This window comes from Danio rerio, chromosome 4 (assembly GCF_049306965.1).
Source record: "Danio rerio strain Tuebingen ecotype United States chromosome 4, GRCz12tu, whole genome shotgun sequence".
NCBI classification, from domain to species: domain Eukaryota; kingdom Metazoa; phylum Chordata; class Actinopteri; order Cypriniformes; family Danionidae; genus Danio; species Danio rerio.
The window spans coordinates 73,831,448-73,852,575 of NC_133179.1; the positions used below are offsets into that span (position 1 = coordinate 73,831,448).

General features: G+C 43.2%; 3 protein-coding genes across 3 annotated transcripts in view; 1 reads left to right on the forward strand and 2 right to left on the reverse strand.

Annotated features, from left to right (window-relative positions):
* Positions 1-21,128, reverse strand: part of LOC110438442 (protein NLRC3-like) — a 367,431-nt gene that overhangs the window by 195,449 nt on the left and 150,854 nt on the right. The gene's annotated exons all lie outside the window — the stretch shown is intronic.
* Positions 1-21,128, forward strand: part of si:ch73-389k6.1 — a 778,105-nt gene that overhangs the window by 143,489 nt on the left and 613,488 nt on the right. The window lies entirely within an intron of this gene.
* Positions 1-21,128, reverse strand: part of LOC137491583 (uncharacterized) — a 46,746-nt gene that overhangs the window by 17,261 nt on the left and 8,357 nt on the right. Inside the window, exons 2-5 of the mRNA XM_068220841.2 lie at positions 5,372-5,512; positions 4,421-4,564; positions 770-2,576; positions 70-243 (exon numbers count right to left, since the gene is read on the reverse strand). Of these exons, the coding sequence (XP_068076942.2) occupies positions 70-243; positions 770-2,576; positions 4,421-4,564; positions 5,372-5,507 (2,261 nt within the window). The 5' untranslated portion in view covers positions 5,508-5,512. The remainder of the gene's footprint in view (positions 1-69; positions 244-769; positions 2,577-4,420; positions 4,565-5,371; positions 5,513-21,128) is intronic.

Consider the following 21,128-nt stretch of genomic DNA (forward strand, 5'->3'; position numbering starts at 1 on the left):
ATAATAACTTTAATCAATCAATCAATCAATCAGTCAGTCAGTCAGTCAGTCAGGTGTTTGAATTCAGACCTCAGTGTGTCCAGTTTACAGTGTTGACTCTTCAGTCCATCAGAGAGCTTCTTCACTCCTGAATCCTGCAGGTCATTGTTACTCAGGTCCAGCTCTCTCAGCACACAGTTTGAGGATTGTAGAGCTGAAGACAAACTCTCACAAGAATAAGCAGTGAGATTACAGCTCTGAAGGCTGTGAGGGGAAAAGAGAAATAATGATTTTGCATTCATCTATTAATCCAGAGCAGAGACAAAAACACTTGAATGTTGTGTTTTAGTTTGAGCAAAGGTAAAATCACTATAAGGACTCTGTAAATACTGAATTTAAGGGAGAATACAAGGCTGTAAAATAAACATCAAATTATTATTTTTCTATGAATTGACAGTTTTGTGTGATAATTAATTATTAGTTATCATTATTAAAAACTTTCTCCGTTTTCCAAACTCATGTTAACATATTAGAGCTATCAGTTTTGAAATGAGATTATATTATTGTATTGTGTAAAAAGAGAGTCAAAGTATTGAAAAGAATGTCTGAAAGTGGAGTAAACATAAGCAGAACAGATATTGTGTACAGCAGGAGATCAGTGATACATGTTTGATGTGAAAGCACAAATAGTCTGTGCTGTTTCTGCTCTGCATGTATATGACTCATGGGCTGCAGATGTGTTGCAAATCGATGTGTGAAATGGGCAAAAGTGTATCCAGAAAACTCTTACAGTGCTCTTGTGGTGTTTTTGACCACTGGCATCAGTCTCATCAGTGCTTCATCAGATCTTCTGTACTTCTGCAGTTCAAACTTCTCTTGAGTCTCTTCTGACATCAGGAGCACAAACACCAGACCCGACCACTGAGCAGAGGACAGATCCTGTGATGTGAGATTTCCAGAGCTCAGACTCTTCTGGAGGTCCTCCACAAACTCATCCTTCAGTTCATTCAGACAGTGGAAGAGGTTGATGGTCCTCTCTGCTGATTTCTCCTCCTCTATTTTCTCTTTGATATAGTCTGTCGTGTCTTTGATGTTCTCAGTTTTGCGCTTCAGTCGTGGCAGAAGCTCCTTCAGGTCACTCTGATTGGACTCCAGTGAGAGACCCAGCAGGAAGCGGAGGAAAAGGTCCAGGTGTCCATTCTTGCTTTGTAAAGTCTTCTTGACTGCAGCTTTATGAAGTTTAAACAGGGTCTTCGTAGAGAGTTTCCATGTCAGCTTTTTCCAGAAATCAAGAAATGGATTTGCTTTCTTGTTTTTGTAAATATAAAACACATAGAGAGCAGCGATGAACTCCTGAACGCTGAGATGAACAAAACTGTACACCTGTTCCCCTGAGATGGGGTTTTCCTCCTGAAACATTCTAGTACATAATCCAGAGAACACAGATGCTTGCTCGACATCTAGTCCACACTTCTGCAGATCTGTTTTGTAGAAAATCAGATTTCCTTCCTCCAGCTGTTTAAAGGCCAGTTTCCCAAGCTTCAGAACAATGTCAGCAAAAAACCTGGCATTGGCTTCAGGTTCAGAATCGCTGCTATATTTTTTCATCTGCTGCTTTTGAGACAGTAAGAAGTTGATGTACATCCCTGTGAGAGTTGTGGGTGTTTTTTCATTGCTCTCTTGACCCAGCAGAGGCTGAAGAACAGTGAGAGAGATCCAGCAGAAGACAGGGATGTAGCACATGATGTACAGACTCCTGGATTTCCAGATGTGACTGATGATGTTTCCAGCAACCTCAGCATTGCTGTTTTGGAAGAAGTACTGCTCCTTCTGTTCATCATTGAATCCTCGCACCTCAGTCACCTGATCAATGTAGTCTCGGGGTATCAGACTGGCTGCTGCTGTTCTGGATGTGATCCAGATGAGGGATAAGGGTACCAGTTGTCCCTTTAAGAGATGTGTTATTATCTCACTCACTGTCATTTCCTGATCAACCTCAGTACATTCATCATCCTCCTCAAAGTTCAAGTCAAAGCGATATTCATCCAGTCCATCAAAGATGAACATGACCTTCCCTTGTTCTTCAGGAAGAGAGCTCAGTCCTCCTGGTTTAATAGAGAAGTACTTGTTAAGCAGACCTATGAGACTGTACTTTTTTTGTTTAATCCGATTCAGTCTACGGAACGGCAGTGGAAATATGAAGACTATTTCCTGATTGTCTTTTTCTTCAGCCCAGTCTAGGATGAATTTATTAACAGAGACAGTTTTTCCCACTCCTGCAATCCCCAGTGTCAGGACTCTTCTGTTTTGTTGACCTGTGTCAGGCTGAACTTTAAACATGTCATTACACCTGATTGGTTTATCCTGTTGTTTGTGTTTTGACTCTATCTGTATCACCTCATGGTCATTCTCTCTTCCTCCAGTCTCGTTCTCCACCACATATAGATCAGTGTAAATATTATCCAGGTACTTTTGATGACCTGTCTGTGAATTACCAACCAATATCTTCTCATAGTTCTGCTTTAATTTCTCCTTTAGTTCATTGCTGGTGTTTGTGTAATCAACAGGAGGAGCTTTACAGTTCTCTACAGCTGCACCTTTACAAGAGAGAGGAAACAGATATTTTATTAAAGTAAAACATGATTATGTCCTGTGCTTCCCATTATGAAAAAATAACAATTGCACATATAAAGTAATTTGTTTGATCCTTTAAATAGCATTACAACTTATGGTATGGTAACTTAAATAATCAGGGGTAGGTGATTTGACTTAAATCTTATATTGTATTGTTGTTAACAAAGTTGATTACTCAGAATAATGCAGGATCAGTCAGAATTGAAGTGTGTCTATTACAGTTTTTAGAATTACAGCATACTCTGCTGATCATTTGCTGTCTCAGTGTTTCCTGACCTAATATTTGGTTTATCTTTTTTCACAGGGACAGCTGTCTGAAAACAAAACATGCACACAAATATAGAGATATTTTATTTTAAAAAGAAAAATATATTAATTTGTTATCTTCAGAAAAAAAGCGTCTTTCTTTTAAGGAAGAAAAGGCACAGGGGCTCAAGCCTCCAAACAAGAACCAAGGACAACTTCAACCCACCTAACAGACATGTCATAACAGCTTATTTTCCTGGTTTTAATATTGAGGCATGTTGTGGACAAAATAACGCTGTAGATTTGTAATGTTTGCTGTGTGGTATAATTTCAGAACGCATGTTAGTGAATGTGTCATTGTCAGAAAGCCCACTAGGAACCGAAAATATTTAGCGAGTTTCACACGGACTGTTATTAGCGGTGCAACTTCCCATACTCAGATGCCGGGCCAGATCACAATGCGCTCCTTTTCTTCCGACATGTTGTGCGTTCATGCACCAAATGTGAGTAATAATGTGACAATCACTGAGTGAACATTTACTTTTTTCATATAAGAGACTGTTATATATGACGACGATCGCGCCGCGATCGCGGGAAAATATCGCTCGCGCTAGCCGCGAGAGAATACAGTGTGCAATATATGCTCCGTCATTCCGCCTATTGCCTTTTACTGCCATTTAACTGATTAGTTTGTTTGTTATAACGTATATATTTGTTCCTTTATTATCACTGTTTAATCATTGTATATATGGTGTGATTTCTCATTGAAGTGAATGTGTAAAGATACCTTATATTTCTACTGTATTCCTCATCTGTTCTACAGACCACAACATACTTGGAAAGTTTGATGGCACTGACTGCTTAATAATTGTTATTAAAGAAGTTTGAAGAGGATTACTTCTTCGTTGCCTGATTCTCTGACCGGAATCAATGTCCATATTTGTCCGCCATTAGAACTGTAAATTTACTCCGTTGACAGAGGTATAGTACCCCGTCACAGTCATGGATGGATATCATCCAACTCCAGATGAGCTTTCTTGTGTGTTCATGTTTAAGGATTCTTTATTGTTGTACAGTTTGTCATAATGATAACCGAGATCCTACAGTCTGACATGAGAATGATGTCCATGTATCATTACACAGTGTGAGCCAGCTTTACAATGTGTTCTTGTTTCAGTAATGCTTCTATTCCAACTTTATTCTAAGCTTTTTTGCTGTCGATTTTGTTTGTTCAACTCTATATTCCATATTTGTTCAACTCTTCTGTGCAAATGAGTAGTAAATGATTGTGTTTATGGTCTTATCTTTGTGTGCTCCTGGGATGGAGGTCTTCTCTCTTTGTACAGCATAAAAGGCGTGATAGAGATCATGCGGTTGGATTATTATTCAGCTAATGCTCAATTATTTCAACAGCCATGCAGACTCCTGATGACTGAGCATGAGCGACTGAAAAATTATTACTTTACAGAAATCCAATTCTTATATGAACTTAATTAAGAACAGTATAATGTCAATCAGTTAATGAGCAGTGTGTCTGAGTGAGCAGAGTGCAGTGATGTACCGGTTCCTGTCGTGTTTGAGCTGCTGTTGAAGTACACTGGGCCCATGAAGGTGTTTCTAGTGAGTACAGGAGTATTTACATTTGCTTCTCCTTCAGCTTGGACATCAAGACGGACTGCAGTATGATCACTGCTGCTCGCCTGATCTGCAATAGAGACAAAGATTAATACTGTTTACTAAAAGACAGCTATATTATTACTGATAATACTATTAATAACCCATTACATTTGTACAGCACTTTTCTCAGTGCTCAAAGTGCTTTAAGGCCAGGTCATTGGACAGCATAGGACCCTTGGTTGGTGTCTGCCTGGTTAGTGTGTTTGGTGTGTTACACACGTCACCTTTTAACAGGTGAACTTCAGATCGAGTGGTTCCATTCAGTGTATTGAGTTATTATCAGCTGAAGAGAGAGCTCTGATAGTCTTGGACAAAAACTAAAGTGATGTAACTAAGTAAACGATTCAAGTTAAGAGCGAGCACATTTTAGAGCCAGGAATTTACCACATTTCTCAAATATTTCCAAACTATGTGGATTAGTAGATTATCAAACTTATTTGTGGGAGCAAGTCCCTCTATGGTGAGTGACAATTACACTGACAATGGTACCGAAAGCTGCTTTGTTTACAAAGTTCTGGTTTTCCTTTATTTGATGAGAAAACAGATACTGCCACCTGTCTGTGTGGAAATCCATGTTCTCTGACACAGAACAGTCGCCTGTTTGGTGAGCGCAGCATTGTGCTCCAGACAGGAGTAGAAGTGGCTGGCATGAGTTAACATGAGCATGAGTCGGCTTAGTGAATTTTAAGTGTTTGGCTGTATTTACAGAGCTTTAAGTGTAAAGCTCGATTTACAGAAATACAATTCTAACATGAACTTTAATGAGAGTTGTATTCATAAGGTCAATCACAGTTAATGAGCAGTGTGTCTGGGTGAGCAGAGTGCAGTGATGTACCAGTTCCTGTAGGGTTTGAGCTGTTCATGGTCACAGGATCTGCGTTGGTGTTTCCAGTGAGTAAAGGAGTATTTGCAACTGCGTCTGCTTCAGCACTCACATCAGTACTGACTTCAGTTTGAGCACTGCTGCTCATCTGACCTGCAATAGAGACAAAGATTAACACTATTTACTAAAGGACATCTATTTTATTACTGATAACGCTATTAATAATCCATTACATTTATACAGCACTTTGTCAGGATTCTGCCACTCTGGTCTTGTTAATTCTTGTTTTAGTGGTTCTTGTTTAGAGTCCAGACACTAGTCCTGCCATGTCTTGTGTTGTGCTCGAGTTTTCTCAGGTCAAGCACTGCTTTTGTCATTGTGTGTAAGTCTCTGTAAGAGCACCATTTGTGAGCACGCTCGGACTGTGCGCGTTCTCGCTGGATGGAATCGTGAGAGATCTGAGCGTGCTAGCTAGCATTTTCTTTCCCAAACACGCGTTTTAGATGCCATTTATCAAACTCAAGTGGTAACTGACTGAGAATCAGTTTGTGTTTCTTATTTAATTATTTCATAGACTTTTAATTTAAAATGACAAAGTACAGAGTTGTTTGGGGTTGAAACTTTTTTTTTTATGAAAACCATACAGAGTAACCAGGAAGAAAGTGTTTATTTTAAATTTGAAAAGAATCAATGCAAATTTTAATTTGGTTAAAATGCTGAAAAACAAGTCAAATGAGGACTGTATAGAATTTTTAATACTTTTTTTTTTCAAATGTCTAAATTAGATAAAAGAATGTAGATATAAGTGGTGTAGGAATTATTTAATTTTTTTTACTTTACTAAAGATGCATAGAAAGTGCAATCATGGCCCACACTCCTAACCAGCAGGTGGTGGTAATGCACCTAAAAGTTGTATGCCAACCGCCAATAAAACTCATAATATTAAGAAGAAGAAGAGTAACTAGGGAAAAAAGGCACCTCATGGCAAGTGAAGAAGAATTTGTTTCCCTGCTTCAGTTTTATTCATCTGGATTCAAGAAGCATGACAAGACACTATAAGAAGTTTCTCTATTTGTAATAAGCAGCCAATGAAGTAAGTACACTTATCCTATATGTGTTGTTTGTGAATTTTGTTGTTATATAGCAGAAAACATGTTTGTAACAGTGCATGTACAAAACTCAAGTTGTTAAAGTTTCCTCTGTTTCAAGGATTTACGAAGATAATGTATATCTTTATGTACTTATGTTCTTTGTATTCTGTTTTACTCTGTGTATATTCAGTTTTCACCGCATTTCGAGTTGGTTGGTCATATTCATGGTGAGCCAGTCAATAAATCGCCAGTCATCAGAGAATGACCCCTAGTGCTCGTGAAATTACTGTGGGAAGCTACACAAGTTAATGAACTGATTCTTTCACTATTATAGACTTGTGACGATACTGAATTAAAAGAAAAACCCTCCATTTCCCGCTAACATTTAAGGCACTGTTTATGGCTTTCTTAAACAGCGCTGATCTGCCATTGTGTTCACGTGCTCAACAGAAATGACTGTGATTGGCCAAGAAGATCATCAGTTCACCCACCGCTGTTTACTGAGCACAAACACAGACGAGCCGAGCGATCTTGATGACTCGACTAATCTTCACGGCTGCTTCGTGTTCCAGTCTCTGTGTATCTGTGTTTGCAGTGGGTGAAGAGCGGTAAACTGAGTACAAACACAGATACACAGATATTGGAGCGTGAAGCAGCCATGAAGATCCGTTGAGTCATCCACACTCAGCGTTAACTTCAATGTTAACTTCAACGTCAACAACTTCAATGTTAGCCGCTTTTAAAACTTCAGTACCGGAACAACACTATTACAGACAACACAAGGCTGTGCTGCAGAGGACTGCAGTGTTTTATCACTCAACGGGTTACATAGACTGAAGTAGGAAAGCGTCCTCACAGTGTTTAACTGCTGCCATGAACTGAAGCCTAGGAGGAGACTTGAGCACATTTCTCTTACAGAGATTGTAATGTTGTTTGATGCCTAACTTGCTTTTAATTATTTAAATTAAACATACTGAATTATATTAAAGTGATGTTTAAACCATTTCTACATTTTAAAATCTCGGCAATAGCTGGAGGTTTGTATTCCACAGCATGTTACTGCAATGTTAACAGTGCTGGTCCTACACTTCTGTTGTTCTTCCCACCACAGCCTCGCTTTGGTTCTTTAAAATAGTTTGGTTCTTTAAAGTTTTGGTGAGGCTGTGTGAAATGTAGCCTCAGTTTCCTGTTCTTAGCTGACAGGAGCGGCACCCGGTGTGCTCTTCTGCTGCTGTAGCCCATCCGCCTCAAGGTTGGACGTGTTGTGTGTTCAGAGATGCTCTTCTGCAGATCTCGGTTGTAACGAGTGCTTATTTGAGTTTTTGTTGCCTTTCTATCAGCTGGAACCAGTCTGGCCATTCTCCTCTGACCTCTGGCCTCATCAACAAGGCATTTGCACCCACAGAACTGCCGCTCACTGGATATTTCCTCTTTGTTGAAGCATTCTCTGTAAACCCTAGAGATGGTTGTGCGTGAAAATCCCAGTAGATCAGCAGTTTCTGAAATACTCAGAGCAGCCCGTCTGCCAGCAACAACCATGCCACGTTCAAAGTCACTTAAATCCCCTTTCTTCCCCATACTGATGCTCACTTTGACCTGCAGCAGATCCTCTTGACCATGTTTACATGCCTAAATGCAGTGAGGTGCTGAGATGAGATGCATTTAAGGAGCAGATAGGTCTAAAAAAGTGGTCGGGGATTATATTTGATCTGTTTTTTTTAACATTCTATATAGCTTATTTAATCTAATCTTTATTTAGTTTTCTTTCTAACTTTCTTACATTACCAGCTCAAAAGCTGAGTAACATGTCTGCCATCCTGCAGTCTGATGTCAGAGTGATAAAGCTCCGTCCTGTCTTACTGTAATTTTGCTGAAAGTACCAAAGACCACCACTGTGTGAAGCTTATCCAAGTTACTGCTTACTGTAGTCTTTTAGAAAAGCGTTATCGTTGTTGTTTGTGATCCTTCTCTCTGTGTGATGCTGTAGTGATGTGGGTGGCATTTCATTTCTGTGAACCCCTTGTCTCTTGTTAATGTTTAAGGAATTAGTGTGTGTTTCTGTTGTCAATTTTGTTTATTTTGTCAGTTTAAACATTTTTACTCCCAATAATTAAGGCTCTTTTTGTTTGTTTGATTTTATGCTTCTGACATTGCTTTTAGCATTTGTGCTTTTGTTTAACTGCTTGACCATAAATGTAAACATGTTTATCATGTGGTGCAGAGGACTGCTACTTGCTCACCTCAACCAATCTAAACTAACTCTTTATCTCAGTTACTCTCTTACCTTGGACATTTAGCATCAGGGACTGTAACGGTTGTCGTATATTGGTGGAATTTTTGCGTCCCGTTCTCTCTCTCTTTTTCTATCTCCCTCTCTTTCTCTCTCCCCATCTCTACCTGTCATATCCTTTAAGTCCGCCTTCGTGGAATCTGATTGGTCAGGAGACCAGTCACTCATCATTGGGTGACGTGGCGCTGTCACATATAAGGACGCCAGGGAGAGCGGATGAGCGCGCTTTCCTTTAATCCCGTTTTTGTGTATTTTTGCCGACATGATTTTGTTATTCGTTAATTTTGCTTAACTTTCGTTTGGATAAAATTATTTAGTATATTTACTGCCCATTTTTGAACGAGATTGTGATTTCTGTACATTTATATTCGATTGTTTGTTTGTTACTTTGGCACAACTCTTACCTGCTCAAACCTAAAAACAGATCATTGAGAGTTGAATTTGTCCTCAGAGTAAGGCGGACAGGGAAGATGTCGTACGACTTCCATCTTACATACACGTAGTCAATCCATTGTTTAAAACACCAGGTAAGAAAGTGAATGCCACTTATGTATTTGTTTTGTTTTTAGTTCAGAATAGGTAAGATTACGGCGCTCGGCGCTGAAGATTTTTTCTTTTCTTTTTCTTTTCATGTTCTAGTGAGGTAAGGGTTTCGCTTATGAGTTAGAATTGTTTTGTTATATTTATTTCTTTGATTTGGCTTCACTGGCGTCCCCTTACTCTTGAGTTGACCTAATTTTGTTTGATACTTTGTTTAATTTGTTACTTTATTATTGTAAATATTTTTCTGAGTGTATATATATTTGGGCATTATTCTGATTTCACTTTTTTTGTACATTAAATCACTTTTGTTGGCAGTTTTGTTGATTGTGTCTTTTGTTTTCACCCATCATCTTGTAAAGGTACCACACCTCTTAAATGTTATTACTTTTACCCTAGACTAACATCAAAGACGTTGTAACAGGGACACAACAGAATAAATAGCACCACTTAACCTTGAGCTAAAGAGTGTCATTGTTACTTGTGTAACTTAGATTGTAACAAGTACAATATTATCAAACTTGGAAAAGTAATTTGTTGTATTTCTGCATTACAGCACAAACGCTCAGGTTACAGAAGTAACCCTTCGTTCCCCGAGGAGGGGAACTGAAATGCTATAGGTGGATTTGATTGTAGAAAATTTACGTATGGGAGGTTTCGGTTCAGAAGCTGCTTGTCTGAAAGAGTATTGAATGGGCCAATGAAAGCCAATGAATTGGCAGCGTAAGCTTGTGCAGGTGTGCTTCATTGCCAATTATCCCAGCATATAAGCACACGTGGAGCGAGCAGACGCCATCCTTTTAAGCTGAATAGACTTGCTAACAGCTAAGGGACAGTCATTATGGCGATGGAATATAGCATTTCCGTTCCCCTCCTCGGGGAACGAAGGGCTACTTCTGTAACCTGAGCATTCCCTTTCGGGTGGGGAACTCCAATGCTATAGGTGGATGTGATCTAGAAAATCCACGTATGGGAGAACTATGGACAACGCAATAACGACTGCACCTTACCAACGCCTCCAATGAGAGGATAGTCAAGCAAGAGTGACGCACCCACATCATGGGAGGCGCGGTCCTCCAATGTGTCCCTGGCCCTAACTTATCCCACTTCAGAGGAAGTTTTATGGATTAGGTATATTTTTTGGGAGTCGCTAGCGTCTAGATAATTGTTGGAAATTCGAAAGTACGTTGGGAAGCGTGCAATCCCAGTAGGGAGGACGCTGCAGAGACCATCCGCACCCAATGGGGGAGACAAAATGGCAATTACATATGGACTAGCCCTGAGAAGGGGGAGTGCAGATAAGAAGGTGGTTAGCGGATAGGGAAGGCACGGGTCCACCCAAGAGGGGGGACTGAACCGTGGTGGAAAGGCATATGGGATCGCCTAGTGGGGATCGCACATAGCAGGCACCTATACCCAAAACGCGGGCTGACCAGCGGGCAGACCTACAACGTAGTGGGCCAGCAAGTGACTCCTCCGCTGAGTCAGTGCTGGGGGCCACGGAGGAATCTGCAGGGCTCACCAAACGGGGAACTTACTGACTGACAAGGAGGTACACATCTCTCCGTGTAAGGGAAAAATGGCACCGCAAGCGTGTTACAACACCCCACCGAGTTGTTACCTCAATCACCAAGGGTTACCTAATACCCCTGTGGAAACCGGCTCCACTCGCAGATTGTAAAACCTAGCAAATGTGTTGAGTGTCGCCCAGACCGCAGCTCTACAGATGTCTGTTAAAGAGGCGCCGCGTGCACACGCCCAAGAGGATGCAACACTCGAGTGGAGGGCGCACGCATTCCCGGGGGACACGGCTCGCCTCAAATAAGCACATGAAATGACCTCCACAATCCAGTGGGATAATCTTTGTTTGGATACGGCACTTCCCTGCTGCCGACGGCCATAACAGACAAAGAGCTGCTCAGATGATCTAAAGTACTGAGTACGGTCCACATAGATGCGCAGAGCGCGAACTGGACAAAGTAAGGAAAGGGCTGGGTCTGCCTCCTCCGGGGACAGCACTTGCAGGGTTACTACCTGGTCTCTAAAGGCAGTGGTAGGAACCTTGGGCACATAATCCGGGTGTGGTCTCAGGATAATATGAGCATAATCGGCCCGAATTCCAGGCACGAGTCACTGACCGAAAATGCCTCCAGGTCCCCGACCCTCTTAATGGAGGCCAACGCGACCAGCAGAGCTGTCTTCAGGGACAAAAATATTAAAGATACTGATTCGAGTGGCTCAAAGGGATCTGTGCGCAGGCTCGTGAGGACGAGGGCGAGATACCAAGAGGGCATGAGAGGGGGGCGAGTTGGACTAATTCGCCTAGCGCCTCTGAGGAACCGGATGATGAGGTTATGCTTTCCCACGGTGCTGCCAGCTACCGCGTCATGATGAGCGGAAATGGCAGCCAAGTAAACCTTGAGGGTGGAGGGCGACAGCCTGCTCTCCAGCTTCTCTTGAAGGAAGGAGAGCACAACACTGATCTGGCAGGTTCTGGGGTCTTCTCTGCGAGAGACACACCATTCAGTGAATAGACTCCACTTCAGGGCGTAGGCGCGCCTCGTGGAGGGGGCTCTAGCCTGAGTGATGGAATCAACCACCGCAGATGGTAGGTTACCTAAGTCTTCCTCGCGTCTATTGACCACACGTAGAGGTTCCAGAGATCGGGGCGAGGGTGCCAGATGGTGCCCTGTCCCTGAGAGAGTAGGTGCTCTCTAAAAGGGATCTGCCAGGGGAGGGCCGTCGCGAGGAGGGAGAGCTCTGATATCCCAGTCCAGTTGGGCCAGAGGGGCGCAACTAGCAGGACCTGCTCCTTGTACTCCCTGACCTTGCACAGTAACTGCACGAGCAGGCTCACTGGGGGAAACGCATACTTGCGTGTGCCCCGAGGCCAGCTGTGGGCCAGTGCATCCGTGCCGAGCGAGTCCTCGGTCAGGGAAAAGAACAACTGGCAATAAGCATTCTCGGGGGAAGCAATCAGATCGATCTGGGCCTCCCCGAAACGCGCCCATATCAGCTGGACAGACTCGGGATGGAGTCTCCATTCTCCAGAGTGAATTTGCTGCCGTGAGAGCACATTGGCTGCACGGTAGAGCATACCTGGGATGTGAATGGCTCGCAGCAATTTTACTGCTCCTCTGCAGCTGACTCCAGAGGAGCAGACGGTGGGCGAGCTGAGACATGCGGCGAGAGTGCATACCTCCCATACGGTTGATATACGCTGCAGCCGCCGTACTATCCGTCCTGACCAGCACGTTTTGCTGCTTCAACACCGGAAAAAAGCGGTGGAGCGCGAGGAACACTGCCAACAGCTCTAGGCGGTTGATATGCCAATGCAGCTGGGCACCTTTACATAGGCCCGCAGCTGCATGCCCACGACACACGACTCCCCAGCCCGTGTTGGAAGCATCTGTTGAGACAACAACATGACTGGACGCCTGTCCCAGAGGCACACCGGCCTGCAGGAACGAGGGGTCGTTCCAAGGGCTGAGGGTGCAGCGACACAACGCAGTGACAGAGACTCGGTGTGTGCCCGCATACAATGCGCGTCTTGGGACTCGATCGTGAAGCCAGTGCTGAAGTGGTCCCATATGGAGCAGTCCGAGCGGAGTGAGGGCTGCAGCGAATGCCATATGCCCCAGGAGCCTCTGAAAGAACTTCAGTGGGACCACTAGTTTGCTGTCGAGCTCCCTCAGACAGTTCAGCAACAGGCGCCTCTCCGGAGAGCGCTACCATGGTGACCGAGTCCAGCTCCATCCTGAGAAAAGAGATCCTCTGCACAGGGGCGAGTTTGCTCTTTTCTCGGTTGACCTGCAACCCCAACAGGTAGAGGTGCCGGAGCACCTTGTCTCTGTGCATATTTAATTGCTCCCGTGAGTGGGCTAAAATTAGCCTGTCGTCGAGATAATCGAGTATGCGGATGCCTGCGAGCCGAAAGGGCGCTAAGGCTCCCTCGGCGAGTGTGGTGAAGACCTGAGGAGACAGAGAGAGCCCGAAGGGGATGACCTTGTATTGCCACGTTTGATCTTCGAACGCAAACAGCAGAAACTGGCAGTGGTGCGGAAGAATGGAGACATGAAAATATGCGTCCTTCAGGTCTATGGCAGCAAACCAATCCCGAGGACAAATGCATCGGAGGATGCGCTTCTGCATTGTGCAGACAGCGGTTCAAAATGCGCAGATCTAGGATTGGCCGTGACCCACCGCTCTTTTTGGGTACGATGAAGTACGGGCTGTAAAACCCGCTCTCCATCTCGGCTGGAGGGACCGGCTCGATTGCACCCTTCGCCAGGAGGGCAGCAATCTCCTCTCACAAGACAGGGGCAGACAGGGGGCTGACCCTGGTGAAATACACACCCGTGAACTTGGGGGGCCGTTTCGCAAACTGAATCGCATAGCCGAGTCTGATTGTGTGTATGAGCCACCACGAGGGGCTGGCCTGTGCTAACCAGGCAGGCAGAGCTCTCGCTAATGGAGTCATCGCTACAACCACTGACGTACCAGTGGTGGGGCAGCGCGGAGCGGGTGTGCTGATCCAGGAAGCGCAGGGGTCCCGCGGAAGAGCTGGAGGAGAGCGATTCGCTCTGGCTCCGCACCCTGACTACGGAGAGGGGGCTCGAGGGCTGGGGGAAAGGAGACTGTCCACCCAGGGCTTGTGAGAGACTGGTGGAGCATGTAGACCATGCAAAATGGGAAGCAGCGGGTTCCAGACTGGCAGGGTTCGTGCTGTCACATCCGGGGAAGGGGAAAAGTGCTCTTTCATTGAAATTTTGGTGGCACTGAAAAGTACCGTTGGAATATGGGCCCCGCCCTCCAGCGGGGAAAGAGCAAGTTTCCTCCTCTCCGGATGGCCTGTCTCAGGGACGCTTCGCGGTCCGTTTACCGGACTTAACGGTGCCCTGGGCATACTGCCGGGGCGGCTGCCGGCTTTCGATGTGCTCGACGCGCCCGCTTCGCCGGAGGCGGGGGCGGGGCAGCACTCGTTGGCGGGTGCCCTCGGTGAGGAGCAGCGGAGGTGGATGGCTCGGCGGACGAACCGGGTTTACGGTCCCGCCGATAGATGACATTGCACATCGCATCTGACTGCTCTCTTACCGCCTTATATTCCTGGGTGAGTTCACAGACGGTGTCGCCGAACAGGCCAGCCTGAGATATGGGCGAGTCAAGAAAGAGAATTTTGTCGACATTGCGCATATCAGCCAGGTTTAGCCAGAGGTGGCGTTCCTGGACCACTAGTGTGAACATCGTTTTTTCCAGCGCACACGCGGCAGACACGCGGTAGTCTGGAGAGCATAGTCGGTCGCGGTGCGCAGCTCGTGTAACAAGCCTGAGTTAGACCCATCCTCATGCAGCTCGGCCAGCGCCTGCGCTTGGTAGCACTGGTAGGTGGCCATCGCATGCAAGGCGGAAGCAGCCTGGCCCACAACCTTGTTAGCTCTAGCTCTGAGGGAGGCAGATAACCTACAGGCTTTGGACGGGACGGACCCCGCCAAGTAGGGGCGCCACGCGGGCAAAGTTTGACCGCGATGGCGTGCTCCACTGACGGGATCACCTCATACCCCATGACAGCTCCACCATGGTGAGGGCGGAGGGACACGCAGCGCGGCAGAGAAAGGTGCCCTCGAAGACTGCGTGAGCCTACTGTGCACCTCCGGGAAGAAGGGGATGAGAGGCTTCAAAGGCTTCGCCTTCTGATCCTCTATGTAACACCTATCTAGTCAGTCCGGCCGCGGAGCTGGGGGATGAACAATCTTCAACCCCACAGCTGAAGCATCCCGGAAAAGCACGGCTAACATGTCCGCTTCAGGATCCGTTTTGATGGCGCTCGCTTGCCCGGAGGGGGCGAGCGGGTCTGGATCATCATCTGACAGTGAAAGCCCACTATCCGATGCCGCGGAGGACATCTGGTCTCCGTGTCAGTGAGCATAAGAGCTACCATCTGGTTAGACGGATCACTCCCAGTGCCCTAAGCTTGGATGGAGCGCTTGGAGGAGTGGGAGGTCCACGAGCCCTTAGGCGGCGGATTATCTCGCGCTAAGACCCTCAGATCAGCCCAAGCGTCTGCTGCAGAGCAGGAGGCGACTGGAGTGGCTCGCTCTCTTACGAAAGATAGCCGCGATCTCAACTGCACAGAGTTCTTAGCATCGCAGTGATGACATGAACCGCCCCCGAGCACCACATTAACATGCTGGACCCCCAAACATGTAATGCAGTGATCGTGTCCATCATCCGGAGCCAGGAAACCCCCGCAACCAGAAACGCACAGTCGGAGCGCCATCCTGAAAAGCACGTGCTGCACGACTGTGTTAATCTTTTAGGATAGTTGCAACTACACACCACTCTGGAGGACCGGACCCAAACAAACGCCAGGCAAGGGAGAAACCCAGCTCGACTGTCTGCCGCCGCGCAGATTCACTCTGCACCGGGAGACACTCGTTCGCTCGGAAGTCGCCGTAGCAGCAAGAGGAACCCTCATCGACTCAATCAGAAAAGTCTCTGAAGCGAAAAGGATGGCGTTTGCTCGCTCCACGTGTGCTTATATGCTGGGATAATTGGCAATGAGGCACACCTGCGAAAGCTTACGCTGCCAATTCATTGGCTTTCATTGGCCCGTTCAATACTCTTTCAGACAAGCAACTTCTGAACCGAAATCTCCATAAGTGGATTTTCTACAATCAAATCCACCTATAGCATTGGCGTTCTCCACCCGAAGGGGAATTAATATCCCCAACACTGATAGCGCAGAGCCTATATTGCAGATAGATAGATAGATAGATAGATAGATAGATAGATAGATAGATAGATAGATAGATAGATAGATAGATAGATAGATAGATAGATAGATAGTGTGTTCCAGTGTCTATCATTGCTCCAATGTTTAGTACATCTGAGAAAGTGGCTCTAGCCTTGGTGTTTTAAAGCATGTTTAAGTTTACCTTGATGGTAGTAAAAGTTCTGTGATAGTGTGTAATTTAAATGCAGCATGTGCACTGATTTAATCATGGAATACCTGGATGGTCCATTACATTTTCCAGAATCTGCTAAATGCAGGTTATTCAGGTACTCCATGTAGGGCTGGCCGATTTTTTTTTTTTATTAATTCGAATTTACGTTTTAAGACTATTTTATATTAAACCGAGAAATCACAATTTTTTAAATAAAAACATTAGAAACATTATAAATGCACCAATGCACTTTGGTTCACTCTCTGTATTACCTGACTGCTTGTCTGGGTTTCAGTGGTAGTGACGGACTGAACACAGAGACTGGACAGCCTAATATAACCCAATGCATGAAGTTGTGGGCATGCATCGCAGAGCTGCATGGTTCAATTACAACAAATACAAGCATTTATCTTAAGTTGTGCATTTTTTTTTTGTTAATACCCTTGCATCAAACATGCTTTGGTACACTTTCTTACACTACTCCAGCACTGCCTGACGAGGGAATTTACATTCAGACTCATGCAACAAGTAAAATCCTACATGACTTCACGCTTTACTAAGTCACGTCTGTGTGGATTGTCAAGACATATTCCCTTATCATGTCGATAAACTCAATCTCTCAACATGTATGAAGGATGTAAAAACCTGCCATGTGAAAAAACCGCACCGATCTTAGTTTGAAGTAGTTTGGTACACTTCCTGCTTTGCTACTGTTTGGACGTCTTTGCCCACTGCTCCGCTCTTCGCACTCTTGCTTTTATATCTTATACCCTAATTTTAACTTGAGCCTATCAGCACAGTGCTCAAACAACACGGCTTGAAGATCAGCATCGATTCTACAAACCTTCTGGAATACAGCTATACTAACAAGAGGGGAATCTCACCAACCAGCAGTTGAGATGTGCTGCAAAAGAGCACTAGACACTCGCAGCATACACTGGAAAGATAACAGGCGCTAAAGTCCACGGGACCAGTTTTATTTGTTAGTTGTTCCTATTTTAAAATGCTTTTTATTTTTAAAACCAGGTAACATAATCTCCCTCAGAGGTATTGGAGTTTAATACCGTGGTGCCCTGTAACCAACACCGCCCTGAAAGTTTACTCTTTTGAGGGCTGAGTTATACATTACTAATAGATTTTTAATAAAGTCAATTAAATATAAACTTAAAATTACCACACTCAAAATCAGTTTAAGTGTTAGTGATAATAATGCATTCACATTAAGTGTACTTAAGTACAACTTTTGGGAAAATGTACTTCTACTACAATACATTACTAATAGACTTTTTATATACTAACTTATTTTAAACTTAGGATTAGTATGTAAACAGTGTACTAAAAATCAACTAATGTTTAAAGCATTTAAAGCACACTTTTGAAAAACACACTAATAAAACTCTTCTGGATGTTTTTCTGTAGTGTACTTTATTGTAGTACACTAAACACTTATTTAAGTATTACTGGTATTTAGTATACTTTTGTCAAGTGTACTAAAGTCCTACTGAAGTATAAACATACTTTTAATTAGTATATTTATAGTGTAAAACCATCAAACTTTTATTTAACACACAAAAAAAATAACAATGTACTAAAAATGTATTTGCGGGTATTTAAGTGTATTTTAATTACATTTAATTATATATTTTTTTCACCTGGGCAACCTGGAGTCTGCTACAATTGTGACCGTATGTTCACACCGAAAGCGGCGAGAGCGTCAAATTAGCCGGAAGTCATTCATTTTCAATGAGAGCCGGCGGCGATAGGCGACGATAAGCGGCGAGGAGCAGCGCGGCACGTCTTCGCCGGCGTGAGCGTCAAGGAGAGTTGAAATGAAGTCAACTTTATGGTAATGAGCTATGACGCGGTTCGGCGGCAAGCAATCAGAATGAAGACGTTCACCGCTTGATAGCAGTTCAGGGAACACAGACCTGTGAACTTTGGTTCCGACCACAGTTGTTCCCAAGGGTTTTACAATGTTTTCCTACAGGAACATACATTAAATAAGTTACTGGCGAGTTACTGATGTTCATTAATGTCATATAAATTTATCTTAAAAAAGCGGGAATCTTACGCGATGTGACAGTACAAAACAGTACTGCTGCTTCAGGATATTTCAGACAGATGGACACATATTGGATAAATAGAGCAAAGCCACACCACACGCAACTTGATCTTCCTTTGTTTTATGAATTTGATAAGACGTGCGCAACATTTTCACGCTAAAAACATGTCTTATGCAGGAATGTAACTTATATGCTGCAACGGCTCCTTTAAGTACGAGATCAATGTAGCGAGTTTTGACGCTCTCGCCGCCGGAGCTGAAGGCAGACAGCGTTGTCGCCAGAGTGGCCAGAGCGACCTTGGACGCTCTCGCCGCTTTCGGTGTGAACGTACGGTAACTGCCCATGATTTTATGCACTCGCTTTGCTTGCCATAATTGGAGTCACCACAGGAGGGCGCTCTAGACTAATAGGATTCAAGTGAGACAAAGCAGAGTAAGAGCAATTCACGTTTGTTCACGAGCTAACAGGTGCAGCTCGGAAGAATGCCTTGGGCTTTTAGTGTCCCTTCGGCAAGCAGAGCGAGGTATGTCTTGTTTATTGTTTGATTTATTTGGAAAATGTTAGATGTTTTGTAAATGTTTGTTGTTTATTTTTCTATGTTGTTTGTTTTCTCTAGTATTACGGTGCTTTTGGTGCTTTGGTCTTTTGATGCTTCGGTGTATACAACAAAGAACTGAATGATGATTTATGTGATGAACTTTATTGCATCTAAGTAAACCATTGTAAAGGCACCCGTCAAAACTCTGCCTATTTATTGAAAGCTGAAGGGCTGCTACAGTAAAACTCGCTGCTACACATGGCGTTTGCATCGCGTTGGTGATTCATCACATGAGTGTCATGTTACAAGCCTTCATCTCGTCTGTGGCACTGCATGGCATTTACAAGAGACTGAATCCACACTAGGACAGCGACTTTACACGGGTAACTGGGAAAACTCTTCATTCATGAAAGACTGAAAGGTGACTGCAAACAAATGTTGTGGACTCAGAGGTACAAGAAAGGAAAAATATTTATCTACTTTTCACTTTTGGGATAATTGCAATTTTTAAAGAAAAAAAAGGATTTTTATTTTTGTGTGCTTTGTTGAATTTGTATGCAGTAATTGAAGTTTGAGAATGAGGAGTGACTAATGATTTAAGTGCTCATGTTTCAAGTTGTTTGTGTAATGTTGGGCTTATATTCATGATGCATGTATTAGATAAAAGTCTGCAATTTTAAAGTGCTTAAAGTCTTAAGAGTTATACTGTTGTTGCACATGTGATTTGACTTATTAGGCTGGCTTGAGAAATAAGCCAGACTACTGTTATCCTTTCTAAACTTATTATATTTTTTTATTCTTCTGAGACTAAATTTGGAAGACTATCTCCTCCTAGAGCTTTGGAGCTATGACCACCAAATTCGCACCAGACCTCCAAATTATTTTGACTCGTGTTGCTATCTATTTTCTTACTGATCCGACTTTCGATTTTCCAAAAAACATCCCAGGGCCGCCGGAAAAATCCCATAGACTTAACATTGGACCAAACTTTGTGACCTCATAACTCTGCGTCAGCTTGTCACACAGACTTCCAACTGGGCTCATTTTACTCAGACTACCTAACTGCCAATAACTGATGAGCTTTTAACTTTCTAGCCACGCCCTAGTAACCACTTTTGGACCCTAGAAACTGTCCCATAGACTTCCATTCAAAAGACTCTCATTGACTTAACATGGGATCAAACTTTGTGAACTCATAACTCTGCATCAGACTGTCCTACATACTAATGGCTGAGCTCATTTAACTCAGACTACCAAACTGCCAATAACTGATGAGCTTTTAACTTTCTAGCCACACCCCTAACTACCAGGTACTGCACCCTAGCAACAACTGTCCCATAGACTTCCATTGCAAAAGACTGTCATTGACTTAACATTAGATCTAACTTTGTGATGTAAAAACTCTATCTATCTATCTATCTATCTATCTATCTATCTATCTATCTATCTATCTATCTATCAACTGCTTTTATCTATCTATCTATCTATCTATCTATCTATCTATCTATCTATCTATCTATCTATCTATCTATCTATCTATCTATCTATCTATCTATCTATAGACTGCTTTTATCTATCTATCTATCTATCTATCTATCTATCTATCTATCTATCTATCTATCTATCTATCTATCTATCTATCTATCTATCTATCTACTGTTTTAATCTATCTATCTATCTATCTATCTATCTATCTATCTATCTATCTATCTATCTATCTATCTATATATCTATCTATCTATCCTTTTCAAACTGCTTCTATCTATCTATCTATCTATCTATCTATCTATCTATCTATCTATCTATCTATCTATCTATCTATCTATCTATCTATCTATCCTTTTCAAACTGCTTCTATCTATCTATCTATCTATCTATCTATCTATCTATCTATCTATCTATCTATCCTTTTCAAACTGCATCTATCTATCTATCTATCTATCTATCTATCTATCTATCTATCTATCTATCTATCTATCTATCTATCTATCTATCCTTTTCAAACTGCTTCTATCTATCTATCTATCTATCTATCTATCTATCTATCTATCTATCTATCTATCTATCTATCTATCTATCTATCTATCCTTTTCAAACTGCTTCTATCTATCTATCTATCTATCTATCTATCTATCTATCTATCTATCTATCTATCTATCTATCCTTTTCAAACTGCTTCTATCTATCTATCTATCTATCTATCTATCTATCTATCTATCTATCTATCTATCTATCTATCTATCTATCTATCTATCCTTTTCAAACTGCTTCTATCTATCTATCTATCTATCTATCTATCTATC